General features: G+C 44.1%; 1 protein-coding gene across 1 annotated transcript in view; it reads left to right on the top strand.

The window, feature by feature from the left end:
* The window catches only part of LOC143354146 (uncharacterized), a 165,162-nt gene that overhangs the window by 122,959 nt on the left and 15,861 nt on the right, over positions 1 to 26,342 (top strand). The window contains exons 3-4 of the mRNA XM_076787970.1: positions 3,182 to 3,292; positions 9,247 to 9,360. Of these exons, the coding sequence (XP_076644085.1) occupies positions 9,291 to 9,360 (70 nt within the window). The 5' untranslated portion in view covers positions 3,182 to 3,292; positions 9,247 to 9,290. The remainder of the gene's footprint in view (positions 1 to 3,181; positions 3,293 to 9,246; positions 9,361 to 26,342) is intronic.

Consider the following 26,342-nt stretch of genomic DNA (forward strand, 5'->3'; position numbering starts at 1 on the left):
TGACACGGAAAGCATGTTTCAGCATTTTCCTCCGCATACAGGCAAATCTGAAGTTCGTTTAAGGCATTGATCGATCATGTTAAACGCACTCGTAAACAACATGTACTTGAGCAAATGTTAATCAACCAAGATCATTTATTATAGATATTTTTATGTTTCATCCACTGAAAACAGTAACTCCGCTTTGCTAATATTTTAAAGACTGGAGTACACATTCGAATGAATAAAAGTTGATTAAGAGTCAATTTTGTTCCACTGCTTTTCGGGGAACATATCGCTAATCCGGTGCGCGCCGCGCGCACGATAAATGCATAATGCAGTTTCGACCTGCATAACGCGGGACTGCAAACTCCGTGCACGTGTGCATGTGCGGGCACATGTGGCCAGACGTATGCACCGCAGACTACGCAACAGCAAACAACGGGAGCGGGTTGGTTAGGCCCGCTAGAATGCCGGCTGCAACCTAGAATCGCAATGTCATCTTGTTTTGCAACGTTCGTTCCACACATTGTGACATACTCCTTATCCGATCGATTCATTTTCCGCGTTCAGAATTTAACGAATCGTGCCGGTCGAACTGATTGAATCGCGACGATTTACGACGAACGTGTTTTATTCCATAAACTCTATATTTTATGGGTCGTTGCCGGCCACCGATAAATTAATGAAAATATAAAGTTGCATCGTTTAGATTTCCATCAAATAAACCACCACGTTCTCGATCCATTCGGTAATTCGTTCACGCGGCAGCTATCCCGCTGCTTTACGAATATCGAACATTTTTTAACGCATGATTAATCTTCATGGATTCCTATATGGTTTATTGGACCACGCGTGAAAGCGCCGACACCGATGTAATAGATGCCGTGTCGAAGTGAATGGAAAACCTCGAAACCCGCTGTAAGCGTCCACGAATGGTGCTCCTGGAACGAAATTGGTCGTAAATTCCGTGACGAAGAATCTTTTATCTCTTAATGTTCTCCCTTGCCCATCCCTCGTCGCTCTTGGCACTGTTACAAGATAAGGAATGCTCGGCCCTCTTCTTAATCTCCACTTTTTCACCTCGTTCGGCTGTGCTGCCAGCTGATTCCGTAGCTGTGACTTACATTTAGAGCCCTCGACTGCAATTTCTTTTCCCTCTAGATTCAATAAAAACCATCGAACCTTAAAGAACAACGCATTAAGATTAGAATTAAATCATTGTTGAACAGAAATATAAATTAATGAATTATTCCAACGTTCTTGAGACTCTAGAGAAACTTTCTGCATCACGAAGATTATGACAAAATCTCTCACGGTAGCACAAATGTTTTGGTTAATTCTATTGACTCTGCTGTATGCAGAAGGAAGATCACTAATTTCTTCTTAAATGAGCCAGAGAAGATATAGTTATAAAATCTGCTACTCTAAAGAACTTGTTACTTTATGAATGAAATTGCCATTGCAAAATTTATTTCAAAGTTCTTTAGTATTCAAATATTCAAATATCTACCGAAAGCCTAGAGTGTTATCTACCGAAGTATTAAAGAAGACGAAGATTCCAAGAGGATGCCTTTTATAAAAAAAATTGTAATTTTTCAGTGCACAAAAAATTTGTCATACAGTGAAGAAATTGATACAGGCATGATCCCTTTCCTGAATCCCTTTACGACGTGAATAAAAGTAGCACTCCAGTTTCTGCTAGTTTGTCAACAGACCAGCGAATTTGTGCGAGCATCCGCAGTTTAATTATTAATTACTCACGATGTCGGTGCATCGGGTGACACGGGGGGTTCGGAAGACGGTTCCAGTGGATGCACCAGGCCATAGATTTTCGTTATCCCGGTGGTCGAGAGGGTGTTGCGGTTGCACGCGGGCCCGGAGACACCGGGGCGGTCGCTGTTCGACAGTTTTCACGTGCCACCGCCCCCGATTTTTCTTCCGTGTTCCCAGTCACCGAGCCATCTGGCCGATTGTAACTGGAGCCAGTGGCTTGGACAGCCGTAGAGAAACTCCGTCCAGAGTAGCCATGAAACTTTCCCACCCCGAGTAGGACGATTGGTTTCCGCCTGAAAACAGCTTTCAGACACCAATTACCGGTCCGACCGGCGGTCGTTCGACCGACAACTGGATCTCGCTGTCTGGGCTCCGCTCCTTGCAGGAGTTCCGGAGGACGGTATCCTGAATTAGCGGAGGTTCGGATGGCGGGGCCATTATCTGCCGGCGGGAGCACCTGCAGCCCCCGTCTTTGTACGAAGTAACGACGCCGTGCAGTTGTCCCATCAATTATCCGCCGGGAACGTGCGACAGATTCGATTTTTCAACGAACATCGACAAGGACTTTGCTGTCCTTCAGCGAATAAGATTTTGCTCCCGATTTTATGCTTCGGATTTGGGACGCGCGTTCAAGTTAATCCTGGGATTGTTAAAGAAGGTCCAATGTCAGACTTTTGTTGATCGAAGAAAGAATGGAAGCTGGACGATTTATACAGGGTGATCGAATACAGGTGCGAGAAAATTTAAGAGGTGGTTCCCGATGGCAATATAAGATGAAAATGAAGAATGACAAAATTGTGATTTCGGCTTCATTTTTTAGTTATTAACGATTAGAAATCCGTCTAAAATGCGGCAGCCCAGCCGATAGAGGTGTACGTTTGCGACAGTCACGTATCAAGTAACAAAAACTCCACGTGCCTCGCAAGAAGTCACCTGGCAAGAATTCGGCGTGTAAACCGTCCGATTTGGTTATTCCACACGCATTTTCGATTCTAGCCGAATTATTGACTAGAGTGTGTGACGTCAGAGTCTAACCACTGAGTGCGAGCGAGGACCCCCTTTGATACGTGACTGTGGCGCGCCTTTATGATGTAAGCAACGTACACCTCTATGGATCGGGTTGCCGCATTTTAGGCGGATTTTTAATTGATAATAGCTAAAAAATGAAACCGATCGATTATTCTTCATTTTCGTCCTATATTGTCTTGGAAAACCACCCCTTCAATTTTCCACCTGTAGTCGAACACCCTGTAGATACAAATCGCTATCCATGCGTAAGACGCTAACGAGGATGCGGTTATCTCCGATATTGGGTTATTCAGATTTTCTAGTGCTTGTTTGAGTTCTTCGGTGATTGTTAAATTATTCTTCTTCCATGCAATTCTGGTGGGAATGTTTCTATTTCTGAGTCTATTTGTTGTTTCAGGTCCGAAGAACGAAGTACGTCGGAACGATGTGAGAGGACTATATGGGTGAACACCAACCTGGCAAGGAACACTCGACGAAATCACGAACACGTGGCGAGACGTGAAGCGGGGTGAGTTCGAGTGACACTGAGATATCGTAGTGTATTCGTGCGACACCCGTTACCTTCATAGTTCCTCCTTGTTCCTGGAATAAAACGTCGTGCACCGAATCCACAAAGACACATCTTCGACGCGGTACATTAGCCTCTCTTGTACGGTTTCCCGCTAAGAAATTGGATTTTGAGACGCCACCTGGTCATGGATTACCGGTTGCGGATGATCTCCGGCTTGAAGATAAACGGCCACGGCATTCGGATAAATAAAATTTCCGGGAAGCCCGGGCGAGCCTTGAATTTCCAGGATCGACCAGTCCCCGGGTATTGAGTTTCGTCTCACGTATCTCAGACGGGGAGCCAGTGGATGACGAATAAAGAATGGAAACCGAGGCGATCGTAAAGGGTTCCGTTGCCAGCGTTCGTACGGATAACTCTCTTTCTCTTTCTCTGAATCCTATTCCTTTCTGTCTAGTTCCTGGAAGAGTTAACTCCTGCATAAGACAAAAGCCGATGAACTACGCGAGGCAACGATGTTTATATTTTGCGGCGTGAAGCAACGCTCACGTCAGTCAACTTGACATTCTAGACGCACGAAACCTCGAAAACGCCGTCGTGATCGAAGAATGCGTTATGTCGGTTGCATGGTGCAATGCTACGTTTGGAACGAAAGGTTCCGCCGGCATTTGAGACCGTTTGTTGAGCAGAACGTGAATAATTTCTGCCTCGAACTGCTCCGCAACATTCCTGGCTAACCGAAATGTCCCGGCTCCGATTCCGATCGCAAGGCGACTGCTCGGGTAATACATTTCTAAAATAATGGGAGGCGATACGTTTCCTGGTCTTCGTACTCCTCTGTAACACGATGTTCCGGAACTGTGCTCCTGTGCTCCCAGAATGGTCCACTTATGCCGTTTGTTTGACCTATGCTTGATCTATTTCACATGTAAACTCCTAGCGCTTGATCTATTCCACTTGTCTGAGTAATGAGTGATCTATTCTACTTGTTTAAACTCTCATTAAACTGTTTTATTATTCTGCTCGGTGCTTAATGGGTTCTACTTTAATTCGTTGGTAGCTTGTTCTACTTTGTCTATACAGTGATTTATCTATTCTCCTTGACCACCAATTGGTGAACCTATTCTACCCATATCAACACTGGAAAATGCCTATTACATATATTGTCAACGTTGGCCTCTTTCTATGGCTAACTGTCGCCCCGAACTGATTGCCGAATCAGTGACCGACTTATTCTAGTTACAGAACTCAGAGTCGTCTACCAATTAATATCGTACACAACTGTTGTTGTTTCCATCGAGTAGTTCCAGTCAATTTAAAAAAATTTCATTTCATATCATAAAAGAAAATAGGATAGGTCACTATACGGTTAACCAAGAAAAAAGAGTGACCAGCAAGAATAAAGATTAAATTGCAAACGTATGTAAAGTAGGGACAATTACATTAGACAATTCCATGTCGGTTGTAACAAAGACGCTCCAGGGGAACGAGGTCTGTGTATGATCAGACAATCCTCGCGAAAGTCCTGTCCCTGTCTCATACAGATGGAATAAGGGATTATCCTCGACTCAATTAGGGTAACTGAAGCGTAGTGTCGTCGGTGAAATGGAACGAGGGCCGACTGTTCTCGGACCAGACAATTAGAAAATCTGGTTAATTAACAAGTGAAATAAGATCCATCCTAGCCAGACTAATGCAGTGGAATCCCTCCATGATTGAGCAAGTGAATCCTTGCCGAGCCTGGTCTGAGAGCTAGACACGAATCGACCTGGTTAGAGAGCTAGAATGAACCGGTAATAATCAGACAATGTTACCATCGACACAATCGAATGTCTTACCACTCATGAAGCTTTTGTTTCATTTCGTACTTTCTCAAATAAAATAGTTTGCTCTGAGGCCCAGCCTAGGATTCACCTGATTCAGCAAGTAGAACAAACCAGCATTGATCGAACAAGGATATTTTTGGCATAATTGAATGTTTTACCGTTTTAAAAGCCTTTGTTTCACTTGGGTCTTTAATTCCCGGCGGAGCACGTGTGCAGGACTAGAAGGAAAATCTTCCTTCAGGTAACAGAATTTCGGCGACCTCCGGTTGCAAAAAGGAGGACACGAGTTCACGCAACAATGCGACTGCCGAAATACGGGTGGCGGATTCTTCGAGGCGGGGCCTGAAAGCCACAATTTTATCTGCAATTGCGGCTCACGAATTTGCTTTGAAAGTATCCGCAAACTCGCCCGACAGAGAGGCGACGGAGCGAGGCGTTCGACGGAGATTAGAACGCGGCGACGTGCCGCGTTGGAGAGCGAACGGTCCGCTCGATCTAGCCGTCACAAAAGGATCGAGAAAAGAGTGGGAAGATGGAAGAGAGAGAGAGAGAGTATATACCGGAATCGAGGGAAAGAACCAAGAGAGGCCGAACCCATTGGAAAATAGAGCGAGACAAAGCGATCGTTCGGCGTCGGTCGGGATTCGATGCTTCCTGGCTTTCGGGTGGCGTCAAAGGACGAAAATTGAACCGCAAGAAGCGTGGACCGCGATCCAGAAAAGTTTCGTGGTCGCCAGCGTGTGGAATTCTTCGCGGAAAGCGGAGAAGCGGAAAATAAGAGGACGAGGAACGAACGGAATCCTGCGGGGGATCGGTCCTCGATGGGACAACGTTCTTCCGCAATTCGAAATAGAAACGTCGATACAAGCATTCAATTAAGCGTTCCCGCTAGCCTATTTCCGATCCACTATCGATGACCGAGGAGAGGGGAACGTACTCTTTTCTTCATTGATGAAAGAACAGCGTAATAGAAAATCGTGCTCGCCCGTGAAGCGAAACGTCAATAGCGGGTTCCTGCGCGGGCAACTCGATGATCGGTACCCGGAAATTTTCTATTTGTGTTTTGAGGCTATTGCCGATGATTGAAGGGATAAAAGGAACCTCCCTCTCTCCACTCTCCTCTCTCTCTCTCTCTCACTCTCTTTCTCTTCTCTCTGTCTCTTTCTCTCTCGTTCTCTCGGTTAGCATCGGCTTCGGCTCGCAGAATAGAGTAATAGAGACGGGTTCCGTTCCACGAAGGAACGCCTCGATCACGTTTCAACAAATTAAATGATCGTCGCTCGTGCTCGGGCATACCCGAGAAGCAGTTTCATCCCTTTGCTGCGCTGGAATGGAGCGGACGGGACAAAGGGAAGCAGCTCGAACAATGTGACTGGCTCATTAACAAACCGGCGGACCTGTTCACGGATAATGGAACTTTTCGTTAGTGTCACGTTTAATGATCTCATACGTCCGACTAACGGACCGAACGCGGTGCTACGATCCTACTTCCTCTGGGAATTGGGAATTACAGGAGCAAACCGACCCGGGGAAAAAGTGGAAATGATCCGTGCTGGCTTCTTATAAATCCGTGCGGAACCGCGGCTATCAATTTTCTGTAAACTACGCTGTCATCCCTTTCCATCCTCTGTATTCGTACACGAAGGCTCGTTAGACACAGCTACGTGATAGTATTAACAGTTCAATTTTCTGTAATATCTACAGAGAAATTATTTATTTTCAATTCTGTTCGAAAGTCTTAGGCTACACATATTTTTTCAATGACTCCGCGGAACAACATTAAAAATAAAATCCATATTAAAAAATAAAATCCACATTTTCTACACTGTGTAATTCTGAAAGAATGAAAAATTATAATGTATGCACGAATCGTACGTTCGTATTTCAAACAGATTCATTTATGTGCAAGAGAGTGGAACCACGCTGTCTCTTGTGCGTCCAATAAAAGACGTTGCGAGCCGGGGCGAACTAATTAAATTTTTTATTTATTAAAATCGCAATTTAGTGCACAGCGCGACGCCGGGTCCGCAGCGGAAGAAAATGTTCCCTTAAACGTGTTTTAGGCGCCGGATGTGTCGGCTGAGCCTGGGAAATTAATCATGCACGGTGCCCCGTAAGCGTTACCGCGGGGAAACGACGCAACAGTGTTGTTAATACCCTCTTTCTGCACGGGCACAAAGGTAAAACAGTATTAGTCCGCTTGCGTAAGAACAGGTGCGCTTGTATACTTTTCCATAGTGTTCGTCGTTGAAAGACGCTCACGTGTGCACGCAGCATTACGGGCGAGCGCGCGCACCGCCACTGTCGTTGTGAAAATTTAATTAAAACGCATACCCACCCGTGCACGCGGTTCTCACGCGGACGCCGCACGACCAGCTCTGTCTCTGGGTCTCGCAACAACGTGCGCGCCCCTTTTAGCGTGGATGGTGTCTAGGTCACTGCTAAATTGCACGGGAAAGGAAGATACAGGTGTTGCCAGCCGGTCCGCCGACTGTGCCACTCGCTGCGGTCTCGATGTTAATTCTGCGGGAAAGGAGACTTTCCATTTCTGATACCTAAGAGAGGGAATATTCTACCGAGGGCTTTCCGTAACGCGATGAACTTATCAATGTTGACGTTCGCAGTCGTTCCGTGGGTTCTTGTTTCCTAGTATTCCGTTGGAGATGTTGCAAAATAGATATCGCTAAGGAAAATGCAGAAAGAGAGAGAGAGAGAGAGAGGGTTAATTCCAGAATGAGTTCTGAGCTTGGGTGTGGAAAAATAAGTGATTCAGATTTCGCATTAGTCAGTCAAGTAATATATCCGCTGCACTGATACGTTCACTACGAGTTCACGTTCCTGATGTAGATTGCAAAAAAAAATATTAAAACGAGGTTGAGAAATCACTGTTTGATAAACAAGTGAACAAGCAAACTAGTTGGGAAGGTAATATTTACCCTAGCTCAATTCCAAAGTTCATAAAATTGGTCCCAATGAGAATAATAGAAAAAGAATTCCTGCTGTGTTGGCAAGTGGAAAAATTCAATGAATCAGGTCTCGGACTAGCCAGGCAAAAAATCTACTATATCCTACGTGCACTTTTACATCCCTCCAATGAAAAATAAAAATATAAAATTCAAACAGAAATTACCGGATGCAATGAAAAATACTTTTGACTCATTTTGACACTGTCGAGGATGTAGAACGAGTGCACCAAACATCGGACACGCAGATTTAGTAAATTATGCCAGTTTCCGAAACATCAGACAATCAGAGAGGCTCGATATCACTCATCAGGCAAGTGAAGTAAGTCTGTTTATGGTCAGACGGGTGAAAGGGGTTCGTACATAGTTAGAATAGTAGGCTAGAGTTTCCATTTAGTCAGGCGAACGGAACAAGGATTCCTATCTCGTCAAACAAGTGAGATACGCGCAAGTAGGGGAGGGGAAACTGAATTATAAGTGAAATGAGACCGTGGCGTGCCAGACAGTCTCTTCCAGCTCACTGGAGTTTGAAATTTGATTCCATAGATAGTTGTCGAATTCTCGGGAGGCCAGTGGTTTCTATAAATCTGTAAACCAATTGTTTTAGTTTCCTGGCTTCCGAAAAACACTTCAGCCTCCAGGCCGACAGGTTTCTGACCAACTTCGAAGGTAACTCGATCGCGAATTCTCTTTTGTGGGTCTTTACTCCGGTCAAGAATAACTCAGAGAAGCATTCTCGCGAATCAAATACACAGCAACTTGCTTTCGAACTGCAACACAAATGACTGCAAGGGAAAACTAGTACAATAAGTCAGACATAAGGCAGTATAATTGACGGAGTTGCAAATTCGGAGATTCTTGGCCTTTTAGGTGAATTTGAAGTGAGATTACATAGAATTTGATTACTCTAGCCGCAATAATCTTGTAAAAATCCTGCAGAAAGTGATTAAATTCTGCTGGAAGTTTCTACTCGCTGACCCCCAGGATCTTACGCGAACTGTACTTATTGGAATATATTAATGGCTGCTCCTTTCGCGTTGATTACGCCCTCTTCATTAACGGATATCCATCAGCTCCTACAACAGGGGTTGTTACTCAGGGGAGCTGATACATTTTACAGACAATCTATGCATCGGATAATAATGCCAGGTTTCTTGGGTTGCAGCGTTGAGCCTGCTGTGCGTAAAAAAATTCTCCGGAAGCGGAACGATGCTGGAGGCGCCGCCCGGAAGTCGCGAGGACCTCGTGGAAGCAGCAAGAACACCATGCACGCCCACAGGTGAGTCTGATCCTGAAGTTTTAATGAAGATTTACGGGGGATCTGGTAATCCAACGAGGACCGTGGTGCACGCCCGCGAGCCAGTTCGGACGAACAAATACCGGTAACGAGCGGGTATTACGCTTCTAAATAAGGCCGGGGACAGGGTCTTCGGAAAGTCGAATGTCACCGGCGACATTTAATTTTCCCCGGGACCGCACGCGGGAAACTGAAATATCGAGCGTGTTTATCATAAAGTTTAAATGGAGATCTAGTGTCCCTAGTAAATCCGGCGAACGATCCCGGCGAATGGACCGTGGTGGCTCCCAGTCTCGTAAATTCCGCTGATAAATAATGAAAACGACGAAAACTCCGTGTAACCGGACGACCGACCACTGCTCGAACTTACTTCGCACAGTGAAATTTAACGACGCGTGGCCGCCGCTGTTATACACTCACGAAATCGTAAATGTTTCATTGGCTGACAACCAGTCGTTTCAGGAGGAAAAATTATATTAACCCATTGCTCTCCGAATTTTTCCTCGATTTTATCTCGAGCTTCCTATCATTTTAAATATTGGACTCGAAATGTATTTCAAAAGACTGTTCCTTGATGAGACTCGGAAATCAATCAGTGTAAGTACCCTGCACATGAAAGCTGAGATAAGTCTTTTAGAACTTAGTTGTAAAAAGTCTGAGTGCATATAAAGGTTTAAAAGAATATATTTAGTATAGAATCATGTAATAAAATTGACTAAAATTGACTTCTTTCTCGAGCATTTGACAACTTCAGCAGAAAAGAGACTGAGAGTATTACGTGTTAATATTAAAGAATATGGATGCAACATAATTGGCTACGTTAATGAGAGGTGAATTTTTAGGCGATCGTTGCCCTCGTGTCGCGCCAATGATTCGTGTAAAACGGGAAAAGTCTCATGCATAGGGATGTCGTCAGAACGCACGGAGTGAGAATCGTACAGCCCGAAACAGAGTGAATTTACATGAAAAAATAAGTCGAAAATGTGGTAGAAAATTTTTGTCGCAGCTCGCCCCACGTAGTTGAAAAATTCAATTTGAATTCCGGCCTGCCGCGCGTGCTATTGAATACGACCTGGTCGACGCGGCTGTTCATTACGCACCGTTTCTACTTACTACAAAAGCACGAACGGCCGCGCAACGGATACGTTTTCATAGTCAATTTATACGGGAATTAAGCCTCGAAAAATGGTATTTTCCCCGTTACGCCAGTACGTTGCGATCGAAAAATATTCCAATTAGCGGACAATGGACGCTTCGTTGACGGTACAAAGGAACACGTCACATGTTACAAAAGCATTTGTATTCCATCAAGAAATGAAAGAAGCGCCATAAAGAATATTCATTCCAATTCAATAATTTGAAGCAGCTGGAAACAAAGAGAAAATCTATTATTGAAGATTCGATTACACAATGGGAAATTTTATTACTCTTTTTATTCTAGTCAGAGTCCAGTGGAAGCTTTCATAAAGCATATAAATGTTTCTTTGATCCCGGCATTCCTGAATTATTGAACGAAAATATATATTTGCAGTTTATTCGCAGTCCGTGCTTCTAGAAATACATAGAAACACGAACATTTATTGACGTATTTTTCCATGTCAGAAAATTAGATACAGATTTCGAAACAGCGTTCAATAAATTGCACTGCTCTTCTTATTTTATTTAATGTTCAGAGTGCATGGAATTTTAGAAAATGGTATGCGCAATTGATAAATAAAGTCTGCCGTCTAATCATAGAGATGGGTTCCAAAGAACAGCAACAAAAATTCCACTCACTTGGAGGTGTGAATCGCGAGTGATTAACTCAGTTTCCGGTCTCGTAATTAAGTATAGGCAACAGGAACGTCTGAATGCGCAGAATACCGTGTTTCACGTGATCCAACATGACTGGTCTTTCTTCTGGATATTTCTGTGTACCGTAACACTTTCACAAAATTCCGCCGAAATTCGAGGACTCCGACGCTGCTGGTCCAAAACATTGATCGCACTGACCGAAACACTATTTATTTATGTCTCTACCAACGAACGGCAATGGACATTCAAAAACGAAAGAATTTTGTTCCATTCCATTCCATTGGTCAGAATATTACACACTTTAATACGATAGACACGTTTTTCTCTATCACCATCAATTTTTGAGAAATTTACATTTGTGAGGCTTATCAACTTTTAGAATTTTTCCTGCTTTAAGAGATGTACGAATGATTCTTATTTAGGACGACTCTGTAGTGACTCTCCCAAACAGAATGGTGCACTTTCTTATGACATTATAGATATTTAAGCATGTTCTCGAACAAAAGAGTCTCGCTCTATTTAAAAAATACTTAAATGTTTATATTATTATTAAAGAATATATCGTCGTATTTGGGACAGTCTAAACAGTCATTCCACGTAAAAAACATGTGCCTAGTTTTTATGATCGAAACAGAAAAAATTCACAAATTCGAAAATCTGATTTTTTTGTTCACAATTAAATTTTTCAAAAATTGAGTGTGAAAGATGATTTTCAGATAACTATTTAGTACACGAAAGTCTATAGAATCACTCGGTGATTATCGGAGCAAAAACTGGAAATTTGTTGGACAGCATCATTATATTCGTGGAAGTGTGGCACCGCTGGTTATTTTAAGGGACAACAGGTGTCGATATTCCACGGGGATATTTTTCGGATTACCATGTTCCCCAGGCTGTCGTCGGCCCCTTTCATTAAAGCTGCCGACTGCATTGGCGTCCATTCAGAGGCGCGAAAAAGCAAATCATCGTCGCGCGGTATCAATCACTGTGATTCCGTCGGTCGCGTCGGTGCGGGCCGGGGTCCGATTTTGCACGGACTCGAACTACTCGTTCCTTTATCCGGGGCGACGCTTCGGGAACAAAGCGGAATCGGAAAGGGAAGGAGGCTCTGGGATCGATCGATGGGAACACCGATTCCCCTCTGCTTCCTGCGAGCATCATTACCGCCGCAGGTCTACTTGTAACGGAGCCAATGGGCGGCTCTTTTTATCTCAATAAAGCGTCGGTGTCCCGTGATGATTGACGGTCTGACTTTGTGGCGCGTCAGCCGCGGGACAGCTGCTTTTTGTCGCCAACGTGAACGGGGCCGCCTCTATTTTCTTCTGTGTCAACGGTTTCATCCGCGTGACATCGATTTTTCATCGTAATTAAGTAATTTGCTTCTTAGCTGCTGAACAGGGGCCGCTCGGAACCATGAATAGTGTTGCGAGAGTGCTGATAGGTCTTCCAGGAAGACTAAAATATTTTTATTCAGAGGGATTGCGTTTTCGAAACGTTCCGAAAGTGGTTTGATTCTTGCGCATTCATGGAAGTTCGAGAAGATTACGAAAATGCTGAAGGTACGAGCGATTTTGTGTAATTCAGTAGTGAGGGTCAATTACTAATGTTCGCGGGACTTGCATTGTTTTAAGCGTGGTTCGATCTCAGTATGATCCTTCTAGTTGGAGAAACAACGCAGAAATGATAAATTATGAGTTCTGTATAATAAAGTAGGTCAATTATTAATGCCACTAGAACTTGAAGCAAGTTTAATGTTTTGTGAACGACAGGAATTATATTTTCCAGTATCCTGAGAGTGGTGTGATTGCTTAGAGAAGAACGCAGAAATCGTGCGATTATCGTAAATAGCTTCGTGTAATGCAGTAGTAAGGGTCAATCATTAGTGGAACGCGCCGCTCACCGCAGCCTGCAAGTTTCATCGTCCTGAACTTCAAATATGAATTCTATTTGTATGCTTCAGCAGACAAATGTTTGTTCAACACCACACCGCGATTAACCGGTACAATGATTAATGCAAGTGGAAATGGCCAGAAATGGTCAGACGACCTAGCTAGGTTGTATCAAAGCATACTCGGTCCGCATAAGCATTCTCCAACTAATGCTTCGGCACGTGTTCTCGTAGATGACGTCTCGCGCGGACAAATTGCTTCTGTATTTTTACCTCCACATTTCTGATATTACTAGTATACCCTCAGGATTAAAAAATGTACTTGTACCTTTGCACACTCTGCGATTCTTTCATCAGTGTTAAAAGTCTGCATTTTTGCGCTCGCGTTTCTAATATTATTCCCAGCACAGGCTCTGGTTAAAAATATTCTCCTAGCACTCTGTGCAATTATTCATTAACATTAAAAATCTGCGTTTTCACATCTCTAGTATTACAATCGTACTTTTTTATGATTAAAAAGTAGTCACCCTTGGCTTGCACGCTCTATAATATTGCTCTATATCCTTGCTAGCTACCTTTCAGAATTGAAAAAGTAGTACTTCGTCCCTTGACTTCAACTCCATCAACGTCTTTACTTTTTTCGATTTTGTATCCAATTTTTCGCCATTAATGAAAACTGGCAGCTATTTGACCAGGAAGAATAAGAAGACAGTGTGACATATACAATCTGAAAAATGCGTTTTCAAAAATTGTGAAGGGTATAAAATTGAGGATTCGAGTTTTAGGTTTCTATCTACAATTTGCCTAATGAAAATTAGGGTCTCGCACTTTATGTATGTTATAAATTGATAAAAAGGAACTATCAAGGCTAACCGAAAGTTGGCGCGAGACGAACAGCGTTGATCGGCTTGTTTAATCACCGGCAGAAGAGCCGGTATCGAGAATGCCGACAGTAATTGACACCACTTTCACGGCTAAACCGCTTTCCAATTTTCTCCTTATTTTCACGACATAATAACTTACCGAGGTTGACGGAGTTTAGATGCAAGGGCGGGTGCGGCGACGGGTTAGGGGTTCAGTTGGGAAGGGATGCAGCCTCCACCGCGCGGACAGTAATGGCTACGTATATATAGACACTTCTTTACAAGGTGGTGAGATAAGCTCTCATTGGCGACCGAAGCGTAATCACTACGGCTTCCTGAAATAGCCTGAACCTTCACCCCATCGCCACATTCGATCTTGCCATTTCCCTTTCCTGGGATCCTTGGCAGAGGAAGTTCGATCGGTGTCCATCATTGCCATCGAAATTCGTGTCTGCTCGGATTCTTTCACACCAGATTCAAGGGACAACGCAAACGTGTCACTTCCAGCTCCAAATTTCATACTTACTGCTGAAAATGTCTAGTAAACATCAAGAAGGGTGTGGTTCAGTAAAAAAAACAAATGATGCCTTGAAAAGTTTGCTGAGTGCATTGTGCTGTTGAACAATTATTGACAGCTGTGTCTGACTACAACGTATCATTTCTACTTCATGTAGCATCGACACATTTATACTTTTTTTCAAAAGCATCTGGTAATAATAAAACGAGGATAATTCAGTTTAGAAAGTAAAAGATTGTATCTTCAAATAATTAATTTTTCAATTTTTTTTTAAATTCAAATAATTAATAATTCCGAAATAATTAAATTGTAAAATCTGTCAAGTAGACGTGCCGGTGAACTGTTATTGGCAACTACGGCTGACTATAACGTACCGTTTGAACTTCATGTAACTTTAATGCATGTGCCTAACTTCGGAAGTTAATTATCTCGGAAACCAAGCCTCGTACAATGGAATTTACATTTTCCTGTTGAATAGGAATTGGCAAATACGTCTGTCCACAACGTGCTCTTTCCTATTCATGTAATTTTAATGTAACCAGCTGTGGGAGTTAATTAAAGAAGGGAATAATTTACGTGTGCTGTCGAACATTACTGTTATCGTTACTGTTTAATGTGTCTGACCATAACGAGCCCTTTCTACTTCCTATAATTTTAATGTATGTAAATGTAGGAGTCATATGCTGTAGAATAGAGATATTAAATATGTCTGACCATGATGTACCCTTTCTACTCAATAGTTTGAATGCTTGTAATTTTTTAAGTTGATTATCTCGGAATCCAAGCGTGATAGCAAAAACGTTTATTCCACATTTCTTGTGTGCCTTTTCACGTGTAATCGGCCCACTTTCAGCTATACCATAATTTACAGAGTATACTGTGAGATTCGGGCAATTATCAGTGTTGCTGCTTAGCTGGTATGAAAACTTTTCTCTAGTTTAGATTCCCGGTGAAACGATTCTTGCACACACGAGAGGGCACGTATAATTGGATCGAGTAGCAGTTCATTACATTGGCTGCAACCAATACGGGATAATATTCGGAAAGGATGGAAGCCAACGGCGAACGATACAACGGTAATCGGATTCGTCAATTATTGCCTCATAAATTATAGCCGATACGTATTAACGCGGAGCGGTTGCTAGCCGAATAAATATTGAAAGGGACAGCTTGCAGCGTATCGGAGATCGCATTATCACCGAGCTATATCGTACTGGCCGATGACCATTCGATTGTTCCGACTTTTTGCTCCTCCTGCAGAAAATATCGGGTGCCCGATACGCATTTATTCATCGTACCCAAATCGATATTTCCTATTGATACAGGACCATGGGAAAAATCGTTGAAAACGTTTGCGAGGGAATTTTGCTCACAGCAACTTTGAAAGGAATGAATGATTCATGATCGGGTTTCGTTTAGAAGAATGCCAGTTCTCGAGGGTGAATTTTTAATTTTTCCCGTCGGACAACATTGCAGCCGCGCTCGGCGAGGGTTGTCTGCGTTTTCGAATCGTTTTTTTCCCTCCCACCGTGCGCCGCGCCGTGCCGGCCGGACTCGCTCGAACGTCCATTCCAATTTGGTCAGTTTACTTATTAAAGTGGCTCCGCATCGACCGTTCTCTCCCGTGCGTCCGTATTGTTCCGAAATACAACTGGGGAAAAACGAATTTTCGGGCCGGGTGTCCAACGAAACTTCTTTGACGAAGACCGTTCCGGCTACGAGGCTCTCCGATGTGGACCAGCCGTCCGTTCAACACCGCGAGGCACCCCGCAATTAGTTTTTCAACTAATAACAACGCGGCCGGCGTGGCTTGTTAACGAGGCAACAAATATCGAAAGAAATCGCCCGCCGCGCCGTGTCAAACCACTTTTCCCTCCTCCGCCGTTATAAATTTTAAGGAGTTTAATTCCGCGTAATTGCCTAAGTTTCGCGTCCCATCCCGGCGACCGGCGATCGAACCCGGGGATCCGAATAGCGGGGGGCGCGAAAGAGTACACGAGAGGGTTGAAAAGTTTTCAAGACCGAGACTTTTAATGCCGCCCTTGGCGCCGCGCGTCCCCTACGATCGTTATTTACATTTCCGTGGGGGGGGGGGGCGGTCCTGTGATAGTGCCCGGGAAAAAGCGGACTACCGTTTGGCCGAATCGACGACATTTTGATTTATAGCCGGAAAATGGAAATCTCGCGTTAGGATCCGGAACGACGTTGTGACCCGCGGGAATAACCGGGTTTTTCGGCGCCGAACGCATATCCGACTGGTTCTGCCGCGATTCCTGGCCGCCACCGCGAAAAACAACCTTGAACGTAGGCCCTGACACTTTTCATCAACACCCTGGACCGTAATTTGGTCGTCGAATTTTAATCATTAAGCGGTTCGTGTGCCCGACGCTCGCAAGAACTCGCTTTCCTGCATGCTTTCAGAAATTTGTGAGTCGCGCGACTGGGAAAAAATGTTAATTCGTGGCTGTAATAGCGCTGGAGTGTACTGTTAAGAACACTGTAGGCTGCGATTGTTACACGAGAGTGAATAAATTGCAGTTACAATCATTAAAAGTCGGGAATCTAGGTGAAAATGCTAAACTGGAGTGAGCAGTTTCCAGGAAAATTTAGCGTGTGTTTTGTAGAAGGCTTTTACTTTTTCCATTTATCTTCTTTTTTAATTATATTTAATAATTTTTATAGTACCATTACACTGTCATTTTGTACGAGGTACATTGCCTATAGTGCCAGATCAGCTTTTGTACAACTTCCTTGAAAAACCCCGGCAGCATGTATCGCACAGGAATACCGAACTCTCATTCTGGAAGTAGAATAAGGTCATCCATTGTTCAGACAAGTAATGTAGACATCTTTTATGCTACTTCAGCCAAGTGTTAAACGCTACACCATAATGTACTCGCGAATAGTACGGGTTTGCAACTATACAAAAGCTACAAACATCTTCGTTATATGTGCAAGCAATAGAGTAGGCCAGCCTTTAGTCAGGAAACTTCTTGCTCCGGATAATAAACAATGACTAGGATACATTCGAAAATTGCACAGACTGTTTACAAACCTTTTCACTCAAGGGGACAAGTAGGACAAGCCATTGATCAGGCAATGCAATGTCCTTGTAGCTGAAGATCAAGGATCGCTTAAAATTTACTTCCTGGACAATCTGACATTCTTTGACATCGACTAGCATATCAGTTGACTCAGAAATTAGGCAAATAGGTTCTGAGAGGGAAAAGCACAGATCAAGAGCGTGACTTATCGCAAGGGGGCGGCATCGGTGAAAGAAAAGCGTGTTTTCCAGGGCGGGAAGCAAAGCGATAACAAAATCCAATTAGTCGGCAGGGTTCTTGGTGCGCCAGTCACTTCATGCGCGAAGAGGGAAGCTTGTTAAAACTAAGTCACCGGCTCTGCGAGGACCAGTCGTTGAACTGTTTCGCCCAGCGGGGAGTCCACCTCCATGAAGCATGTTTTTATTTTCAAAACGAAATTACTTCGCGTTATTGCTTAATACGGCCATGGAGGTGCGAGCGAAGAGCGAACAGGGCCCGGATGCGAAGGGTGCGGTTATGCTGATGCAGCGTAGGGAAGACGGGAAAGTTGACCTCATTAATAAAAGATCGGGGCTCGCGGCGTACAATTGCAGCCCGTAAGAGCTTATTACGTCGGCCACGGCTTTATTACCGCCACGCCGAAAGATTTATGGCACGCACTCCAATAACGAGGAGCCTTCCAGTTGAATACGAAAGCGTTTATTCAACGCGCTCTACCCGGGAGTAAAGTGAAAGGAAACGAGCCCACCCCTGGGATCTTGTTCTCGTGCATTCGGCAAAAACTGTTTGAGATCATCCGCGGATGCTCGAGAGCCCCCTAAACTCTAACGGTGGGGTATTAGTATGTACACATTCACGCGATTTTGGTTATTCGTTTGTGATACTACGGGGAGTACAAAGGATGCACGATATCCAGAAACATCTTCAGAGAATATTTATACATAGGAACTAAACGAGCAGTTGACTTTAAACCTTATGAATCATTGGTTTATCCATTGAAGCTGATTTATGATTGATTGCACTACTGTGTATAACTGTAAGGACTGAAAAATAATAAAGATTCAAATAAACTATTATATACTTTCTATGGTGTATATGTCTGATTTGTTTCTATTTTTTGTGACTTGACTATCATTGCACTGGTTGATACAATGTACGACTCATAAACCATTCGATTACTGAGTATACGTACTACAAATTTTAAGCCGTGCCATTTTTGTAGGTTTTAAATAGCCACGTCCGATTAATTTCGATCCCTTCTACTAGCACAGGCTGTCAAGAGTACAGGAATAAAACGTTTAATAATTTCATTCTATTTCTGAATACCGTGTACAATCCAGGACAGGCTCAGTAAGAAGACAAGAGGGCCGGGGTAAAAATTGCACCGTCTTTTAATAAATATCTTGTTTGTCTGGCTGATGGCGGGATAGTCGAGTACAGTGGAACAAAAGTGGTGCTTAAATATTCGCCTTCATCTTGGCGTGCACTTTATACTCATACTTACGTTCAGAAGAATTTTTAGATGGTCATGTGTGCTTCGCTAGTGCATTGTATTACAAAGTGTAGCAAGCGGAGAAGAGGGGAGAGAGAAGGAGAGAGAGAATGAGAAAGGCAGAAGACACTGGAATATCAAGCTGCAGTATATTTTTCAAGGTGGGTCGAAACGAGAAGCGCAACATCGGCCCGAGCCCCATGAATTATTCACCAGGGGCTGTGCTAACTGCGTCTAGCCTGTATCCGGGAGCCCTTCTGGAGCTCGGAGACTTCCGTTTGTGATTGGCAAATGTCATACGTCGCCTGATTGCGTTCAGTTTCAGGAAGTTAGTTCGTCGAGCACAGAGAGACAGAGAAGGATCGGCCCAGGGAAAGCCTGAAGTCCAATCAATAGTCTGTGATGAACGGTCCAATGGCTATTGGCACCGCACCGGCTCCCGTATAGACGCGCCTCGGCTGTTCTATGAATTATTTAGCGTTAGCCAAGTGGCCCTCGGTGTATTTGCTCTCAAACCGACGCCGGGCTTCGTAGCGTTCCGGGAACCTCGGTTGATTTCCCCCCCTAATCTATCGTTCCTATCGGTGTCAAATAGCGTAGCCAATTTCATTCATCTAGCCCGGATACCGACGTTGAACGCTCGTGAAATCGAATCGCTGTTTCCGGCTTTAACGATCATACGATAACGTTATGAACTAACGAGAGGTGACGCCAGTAGAATACTCGCCCTCGGACAACCTGTTCCATCCGGTTAATCAAGACTCTGGAACACGTTGCTCTCTTTGATTGCATCTTTTATTGACTATCGTATTTCTCTTTCTTTCCTAAAGAGATAATCGTGTTACGCGTTGAAGGAAAGGTCAATTAATGCTTGCTTAAGAAAGCTGAGGATATAATCACATCGCACTTTGTGTGGACTTCGTGCTCCTACTGTTTAATTAAATTAATTATGGGTCTGAAGCATGCTTGCTCTTCTATTTTCTATGGCGAATTGCGTGTTCCTCACTAACATATTTCACTTTTTTTAATAATGAAATACAGACTACAGAATTCAAAGAACGCAGTAGTTGAGAATTGTATTAAAATCCACCGCCTTTGAGCACTGCGTTTCTCTTGTTTTCCAGCGAAGATATTCTCCAGTAGAATAAGGTCTCATAAGTCAGACGTCACTGCTAAATCTGTACAGTAAAGTGAAGATATTAATATACGTTATTGTGCTCGAGATAATCCACAGAAGACACAGCTGTCGTAGATCAGACATACCGTATTTAGCAACTTAGAAAATTGACTGATTATTAATATAAGTTTCCATTTGACAATGTCAAAGTCACTGAGAACAAGGGTAGCAGCAGAATTCACGTCACGCGCGTTTCTGTTCATAATAGATGAGACAAAAATAATGCGCATCCATGGTTCAAATTATTCAGAAAGCTCGATTGACTTCGCTCCTTGACCTATCGCTCCCGCCGATATCAAACGCCATAACTCGCTACGCTCAACTGACCTCGACAAAATCAATCTCCGACACGATGATCTCTTTTAAATTACGAGCATATAATGGACCGTGGAAATGAGTTCTTTATAGTCTCGTACAGTTTTTGTCGACCCCCTTTTGTCAAGGACCATGGCATGTGACATTACGGTTTTCACCCGCTCGCCTCGTTTCTCGGGCTATTTCGCGATGGCTGAGTCCTTTGTTCTCTCGAAATTTGTCGATCAGGAAAAATATTCCAGCTGAAAACAATCGTTTCAATGGCGGTCCCCTATATGTTCGCGAAAAGTTCCGTACAATCTGTAACAATAATAAATTTCTCCTATAAAAGCTGTGAACATGCATTTATTTCAATTTAATCTAAGGAAATATTGACGAGCTAAAAATGTTAAAAAGTACAATTCCAATAGAAAATTCCTTTCCATCACGCTGGTATAGATAAAATCATTTTTGCTAAGAAAAATTCGCACGCCAACAAAGATAACCCAAATATTGGATGTGCGTTAGCGTTGGGAATTTGGTCGTGAAAAATGGTAAATAGAGGCGGACGGATGGCAAGTTTTAAGAAACCGGTGGAAAAAAGTGTGGCTCGTCTCGGTCGCAGGATATTTGCCGAGCGTCGTCGAGCCGGAATTGCGAGGAATGGAATACTTGCTCGATATTCGAGGGGTGAAACGTTCGGCGAAAGCCAGGACGACGAATCCCGAATTTGAGGACAGCCGATTGGCGAGAAGTGCGCTTTATCAGAGGTGGCGTTGCGCTTCGGTATAATTTATTCAGTGCAGTAGGGGGGCTGTGCTCGGATCGCGGTGGCATCCGGCCTTCCTAATGCAATATTGATTCGATTTCGCTGCACGACGTGCTAGGTCGTAGCGCGCAATTTGCATATGGAACTACACGGCTCGCGGAAACGGTCCGCAGCGACGTAGCAGCCTGACGGCGCGGCGCGGCGTCGCGGCGGCGCACTGTTTGCCATTTGATTGCATGGAAATTGCATCGGGTCGGCGACGTATGCGCCGATGACAAGGCTGATTTCCTCGATCCACGATTCGTTAGGATGCGAGCCGCGCAAACTTTGCCAACCCTCGTCGATAACCTGCGTACCCGACGGTCCGATAGTGCAAACGCTCCTTCCAACGCTCGAAACGTCACAAACTTTCCAGATTTGCCAAATGGACACAGCTTTGGACAAATATCCACACGATTTTTAAAAAAAATCTTTTTCCACGAATTCCACTTTATCTTCCATTTTCACCGACGATCTTCAGCTCTGTTCTTGCCAAAGTATTTATTTCAGTAAAAAATTATATTTTAGTACAGAGCTCTGGAGTCCAAGTTTCATCGGTGCATTGGAGTGATGTAATTCATTGTGGTTCGTGAATAACAACCATAATCGGATTGGTTCGACTGCAGGATTTGTAAAAAAAGCTTCGGGGATAGAGGAAAAAGTTGGCGTAGGTCCGAGACGCTTTCCGAGAAGTTTCCCTCGGAACCAATTAACATACAGAGGTAAAACTTAAGCGACTTACCGAACTGCATAAAATTTGCATCTACACGGGGAATTACAAGCGGACCGCCGTCGGCTGAGCCGCCTACACAGGCTTGCCTCGCGTCGCGGGGAAATGGCGCAAACAGTCGACAGCTCCGTGAAACTTTTGCAAGTAATATGAGGCGATCACTAGCCAGACACGTTGCACAGGGACGCTCCATAACCAAACAAGTGATATACTGGCAGTTCTTGGTCGGGCAAGTGGAAGAGGGTGGAGTTTCTGGTCGGCTGAGGGGATACCGGGCTACAAACGCTGCTGGAACTAGTGGAACAAGATCAGCCACTGGTCAGACAAGTGGAATAGAGATAGTGACGAGACAAGTTAACGCTGATACCGTGCCTCGCTAGACAGGGATGAAGTTATGCAGTACGTGTACATTCGTAAGCCGACAATATAGCTATTGGGCCCTCAAGTGAAGTAGGCACTGGATATGGTCAGACACATTCATTAGAAGTACGTGATAAGTATGTAATACAAATCGTTGAGAACTAGGAAAATTAACGTAGATGCTATACCTCCTTAGGCAAGGATAATGTTATAAAGATTACGCATGCAAGTTGACATCATCGTTATCGACCCTGCAAGTGGAATAGATATTGTATATGGTCAGACAAACTTATTAAAAGTAATCGCCGCCAGTGACCTGTCAAACGAGCTTAAAGTTACAATGGCTATGTGCATACGTGAGCTGTTTACAACATGAATAGCTTCGTAAGAAGAATAGGTAGTGTATATTGTCAGAGTAGTTTCTCAGAAGAAATGGGTGACAGCGAACCGAACATGATTGATGAGGGAACAGATTAACGATATGCCTCGTTGGACAAGGGTAAAGTTATGGAGTTTAGGTATGCAGACTAACAGCGCCATTATTGAATTCCTAAGTGGAATAGCTGTTGTACATGGTCAGACAAACTGATTAGAACAGACAGTCTACTGTGACATCTTAGGCTGGGATAAAGTTTGTGGAATTTATATACAACGTGAGTTGATAACATCATTAGTAGCTTCGAAGGAGAATACGTAACGTATACGGTCAGACAGATTTGTTAGAAGAAACCGACGTTTGCTCAGCGAAGAAATAGTCGATGAAGTTTATGTACACACGTAAGCTTGTAGGACAAATTAATTCAAAGGGACCAGTGATCCGAGAGCTGCACTGAGGGAAGTTTAGAGATGAAAATCACAGCTCGGGGCAAAGCTGCGAGAAGTTCCGATCGGAAATATCGTTAAACGTCGTATGCATATTCACCGGCATGTTCCCTTTGATCTAAACCGCGTCTTCAGATCTGGATCCGTGGCTCCGGAAAACCAACGAGAGCGATCGGGGACTCAATAACATTCGAGTTCCGTCGCTCAATGAACCCGTGCACCACGAATGCATCAGAGGAACCCGGTGCAACGGGGAGTCGAGCTTGATAAATCTCTGTACATTGCGCGAAAGACGACGAATATATTCGAGGAAAGCCGATTCCGACGCACGTGTTGGAGGCTGCCCCGTCAGACGAGGATAAATAATTTCAGCCAGGAAAATGACTTTAGACGCGCCGAGTCGGAGAAACCTTGCCTGGCATCTATCAGCGTCGTTTAAAGGTAGTTTCAGTAGAGGAAAGCGTTATAAGTCGGGCACGGCGTATTACTTGCAGATAAAAATTGTTGCTTGTATTTCTCGCATGGTCGGCGAATTTCGCAGTACGTGGGCGCGTAAAAATAATTTTGCGAATATTTCGGAATACAATATAGTCCTTTCGCGGGGGCTAAACTGCCGGCAGTAATACCTTCGTGGAAACGTTCAACGGACACCGACGTATCTATGATCTCTCTCCGCTCGTCCCACGGGGATTTCGTTTTTCCTTTTGGCCGGCGATACGCCTCGGCCCGCATCCATCTTCGTGGCTGCGTTTTGCATTCCACCGGAAACCGCGCTATGCGCTACCCGATGGCGCATAAAGAAAACGGAACGCGGGGCACATCAGACCGCCCACGATTTATTGCTAATTACTTTCCTATGCTGACCTATCCACCCCCGTCCGCCCTTGTCGCTCCGCCCATCGAAAATTTATTGCCATTATTTTTCTCGCCCCCTCGGCACCGAACTAAATGTACACGGATGTTCGAATAATCGTGATATGACACGAAAATATGAATTACCGCCGCGAATTGTAAGCGCGCGCGCTCGCTAACCGGATAGTGGAAAGTTCAAACAACTACGAAATTTACAAGATAGCGACGCGGAATTATTTGTCAAATTATAAATGACTTTTGCATGTTATCTTCAGAATTTATGTAAAAAATTTGGATGAGTAAAAATATGGGATACGTTGACGTGCTACACCCGTGATAATCATACATATGTCGCGGTTACTTGCTATCCATATCATCGACATTTAGCTGGAACGTACGTCGAGTAATTAGAATCACGTTTGTCCAGTGTGCACGGTACTCGCGGCCGTATTAATTTCGTAAATTATCAAAGACGCGACGAGGAGGGCCTGAATTAATATTATAGCCGTAATTGCAATGCGAAGTATTCGCCTATGACGATGGATCGTCGGTGAATCCGTTTAATGCCTCACAGGCATCCACACTACTGATCCGCAAATTCCCCAATTAATCGCGGTTCTAACAGTAACGAACCGTCGAGCCGGCCATAATGGCTACCCTCGCTGTCACACTTCGCTAATGGCAATAACATTACTCGTTCGCGGGCAATTTATCGTTGGATAGTCTGACACGTCGATAGTTTGACGGCTCATCGAGCAAACATCGCCCTTTGTTTTCGGAAGGTACTCCGAATCAACTGGCATGGCATTGCAGTAGTAACCACGTCAAAATCCACGCACACCTTAAGAAAATTATTATAGTTCATTTACTTGACCAGATAGTTCAGATGATTGTCAGATTAGTGTCTGATCGGTGGCTCGCTTATTCTACTTGCTATATCTAGGAAATCGCTATACGTTAGTCTGGCAATTCACTTATTTGTTTTTGAAATCTTCATGTCTCCTTCACTTCTTCGAGAATTGTGCACGTATTTGTTGTGTGACTAGTGGTGGACCTTGATCTACTGAACCAATACAAAGATTGCGCTCATTAATCTTGGAAATAATTTGTACACACACACACAGCCACACACGACACCATGATACTTCCTTCCTTTGCCGAAGAAGTGTACGTGGATGTATTGTCTGATATGCGATGGTGCTATTCTACTGGTTCTATAAGAGGATTTAGCTCATTAATCTTAGCATTCGTTTGCACAGGCACAAAAGTATTTCCTTATTTTCTACTGACCATATATGGTACGGTTATTCTTCAATCTTAAGAATTATATGCGGCTACGAGAATCCATTATGTTATAGAATATATAATATGATAGTGATATAACAAATATAACAAAAGGTATATAATAATTCACCAGATCGTATGGAATAGCGTTTAACGGGCGCAGAAGTACTAGAATAATATGAAAATAGGGACACTTTGCTCTGGAGTTTGCGTATCCGAAGACAACGAGCTCGTTCAACCAGATCGCAATTTATCATAACGAGTCTGGAACGCAGCTGGCTGGCTCCGAAACCGGGACCCGTGGTATTAAACCGAGAGGGTCGGTTGGATACAGAACGATAATTAACGTTCGTCACAGGAGTGCAGCGGACGGGGCACATGCGAGAGGGAAAGCGTGCGCGGGCGTCCGCGCGCGCGGAACGGGTAATAACGTTACACTGTGTATACGTCTGCATTCGGCGACCGCCATTGGTGCAGAACAGTCGCCGCCGGGATAAATTCATTCGTTATTTCCGGGCCGGTTGTGCCTCGGCTCCAGCGAAAGCTGCGCCCGGAATTAGCTGACCGGAAACTGATCCTCCGTAACGCGAGCCGCTGCTCGCTAAAAAATTTCACCCGTCGTGGAAACGCGAGCCGGTCGCGTCGTTTAATCGCAGAACGCACCCGTATAATTGCTCTCGTAATTTTTACGAGTGCCGCTTTCCCGGAAACGGCCTGAGGGGGGGGGGGGATGTTTTGATCGACAAAAGTTCAAGCGATGCGCGACGTTTGAAATTAATAATCTATTTGCGACGCGGACGGTTGCCGTGAACTCGCATTAATATCATTTTCGAGGCGAACGTGCATTAATGAGCGTGGCAAAAAGTGGAGCGGATCGATCGCAAAATAAACAAGTGGAACGCAGAAGAGTACTCCCTCCCTGCCAAGTAGAACGACCGTTGCACGAGGGACAAACAAAATCGTATCGATGAGAGCAAGCAGAGTAGGCCGGTGTCTAAACAGGCGAATCATTAGCAACGCAAATCAGTAGAACGGGTCA

Source organism: Halictus rubicundus, chromosome 1 (genome assembly GCF_050948215.1).
Source record: "Halictus rubicundus isolate RS-2024b chromosome 1, iyHalRubi1_principal, whole genome shotgun sequence".
NCBI lineage: Eukaryota > Metazoa > Arthropoda > Insecta > Hymenoptera > Halictidae > Halictus > Halictus rubicundus.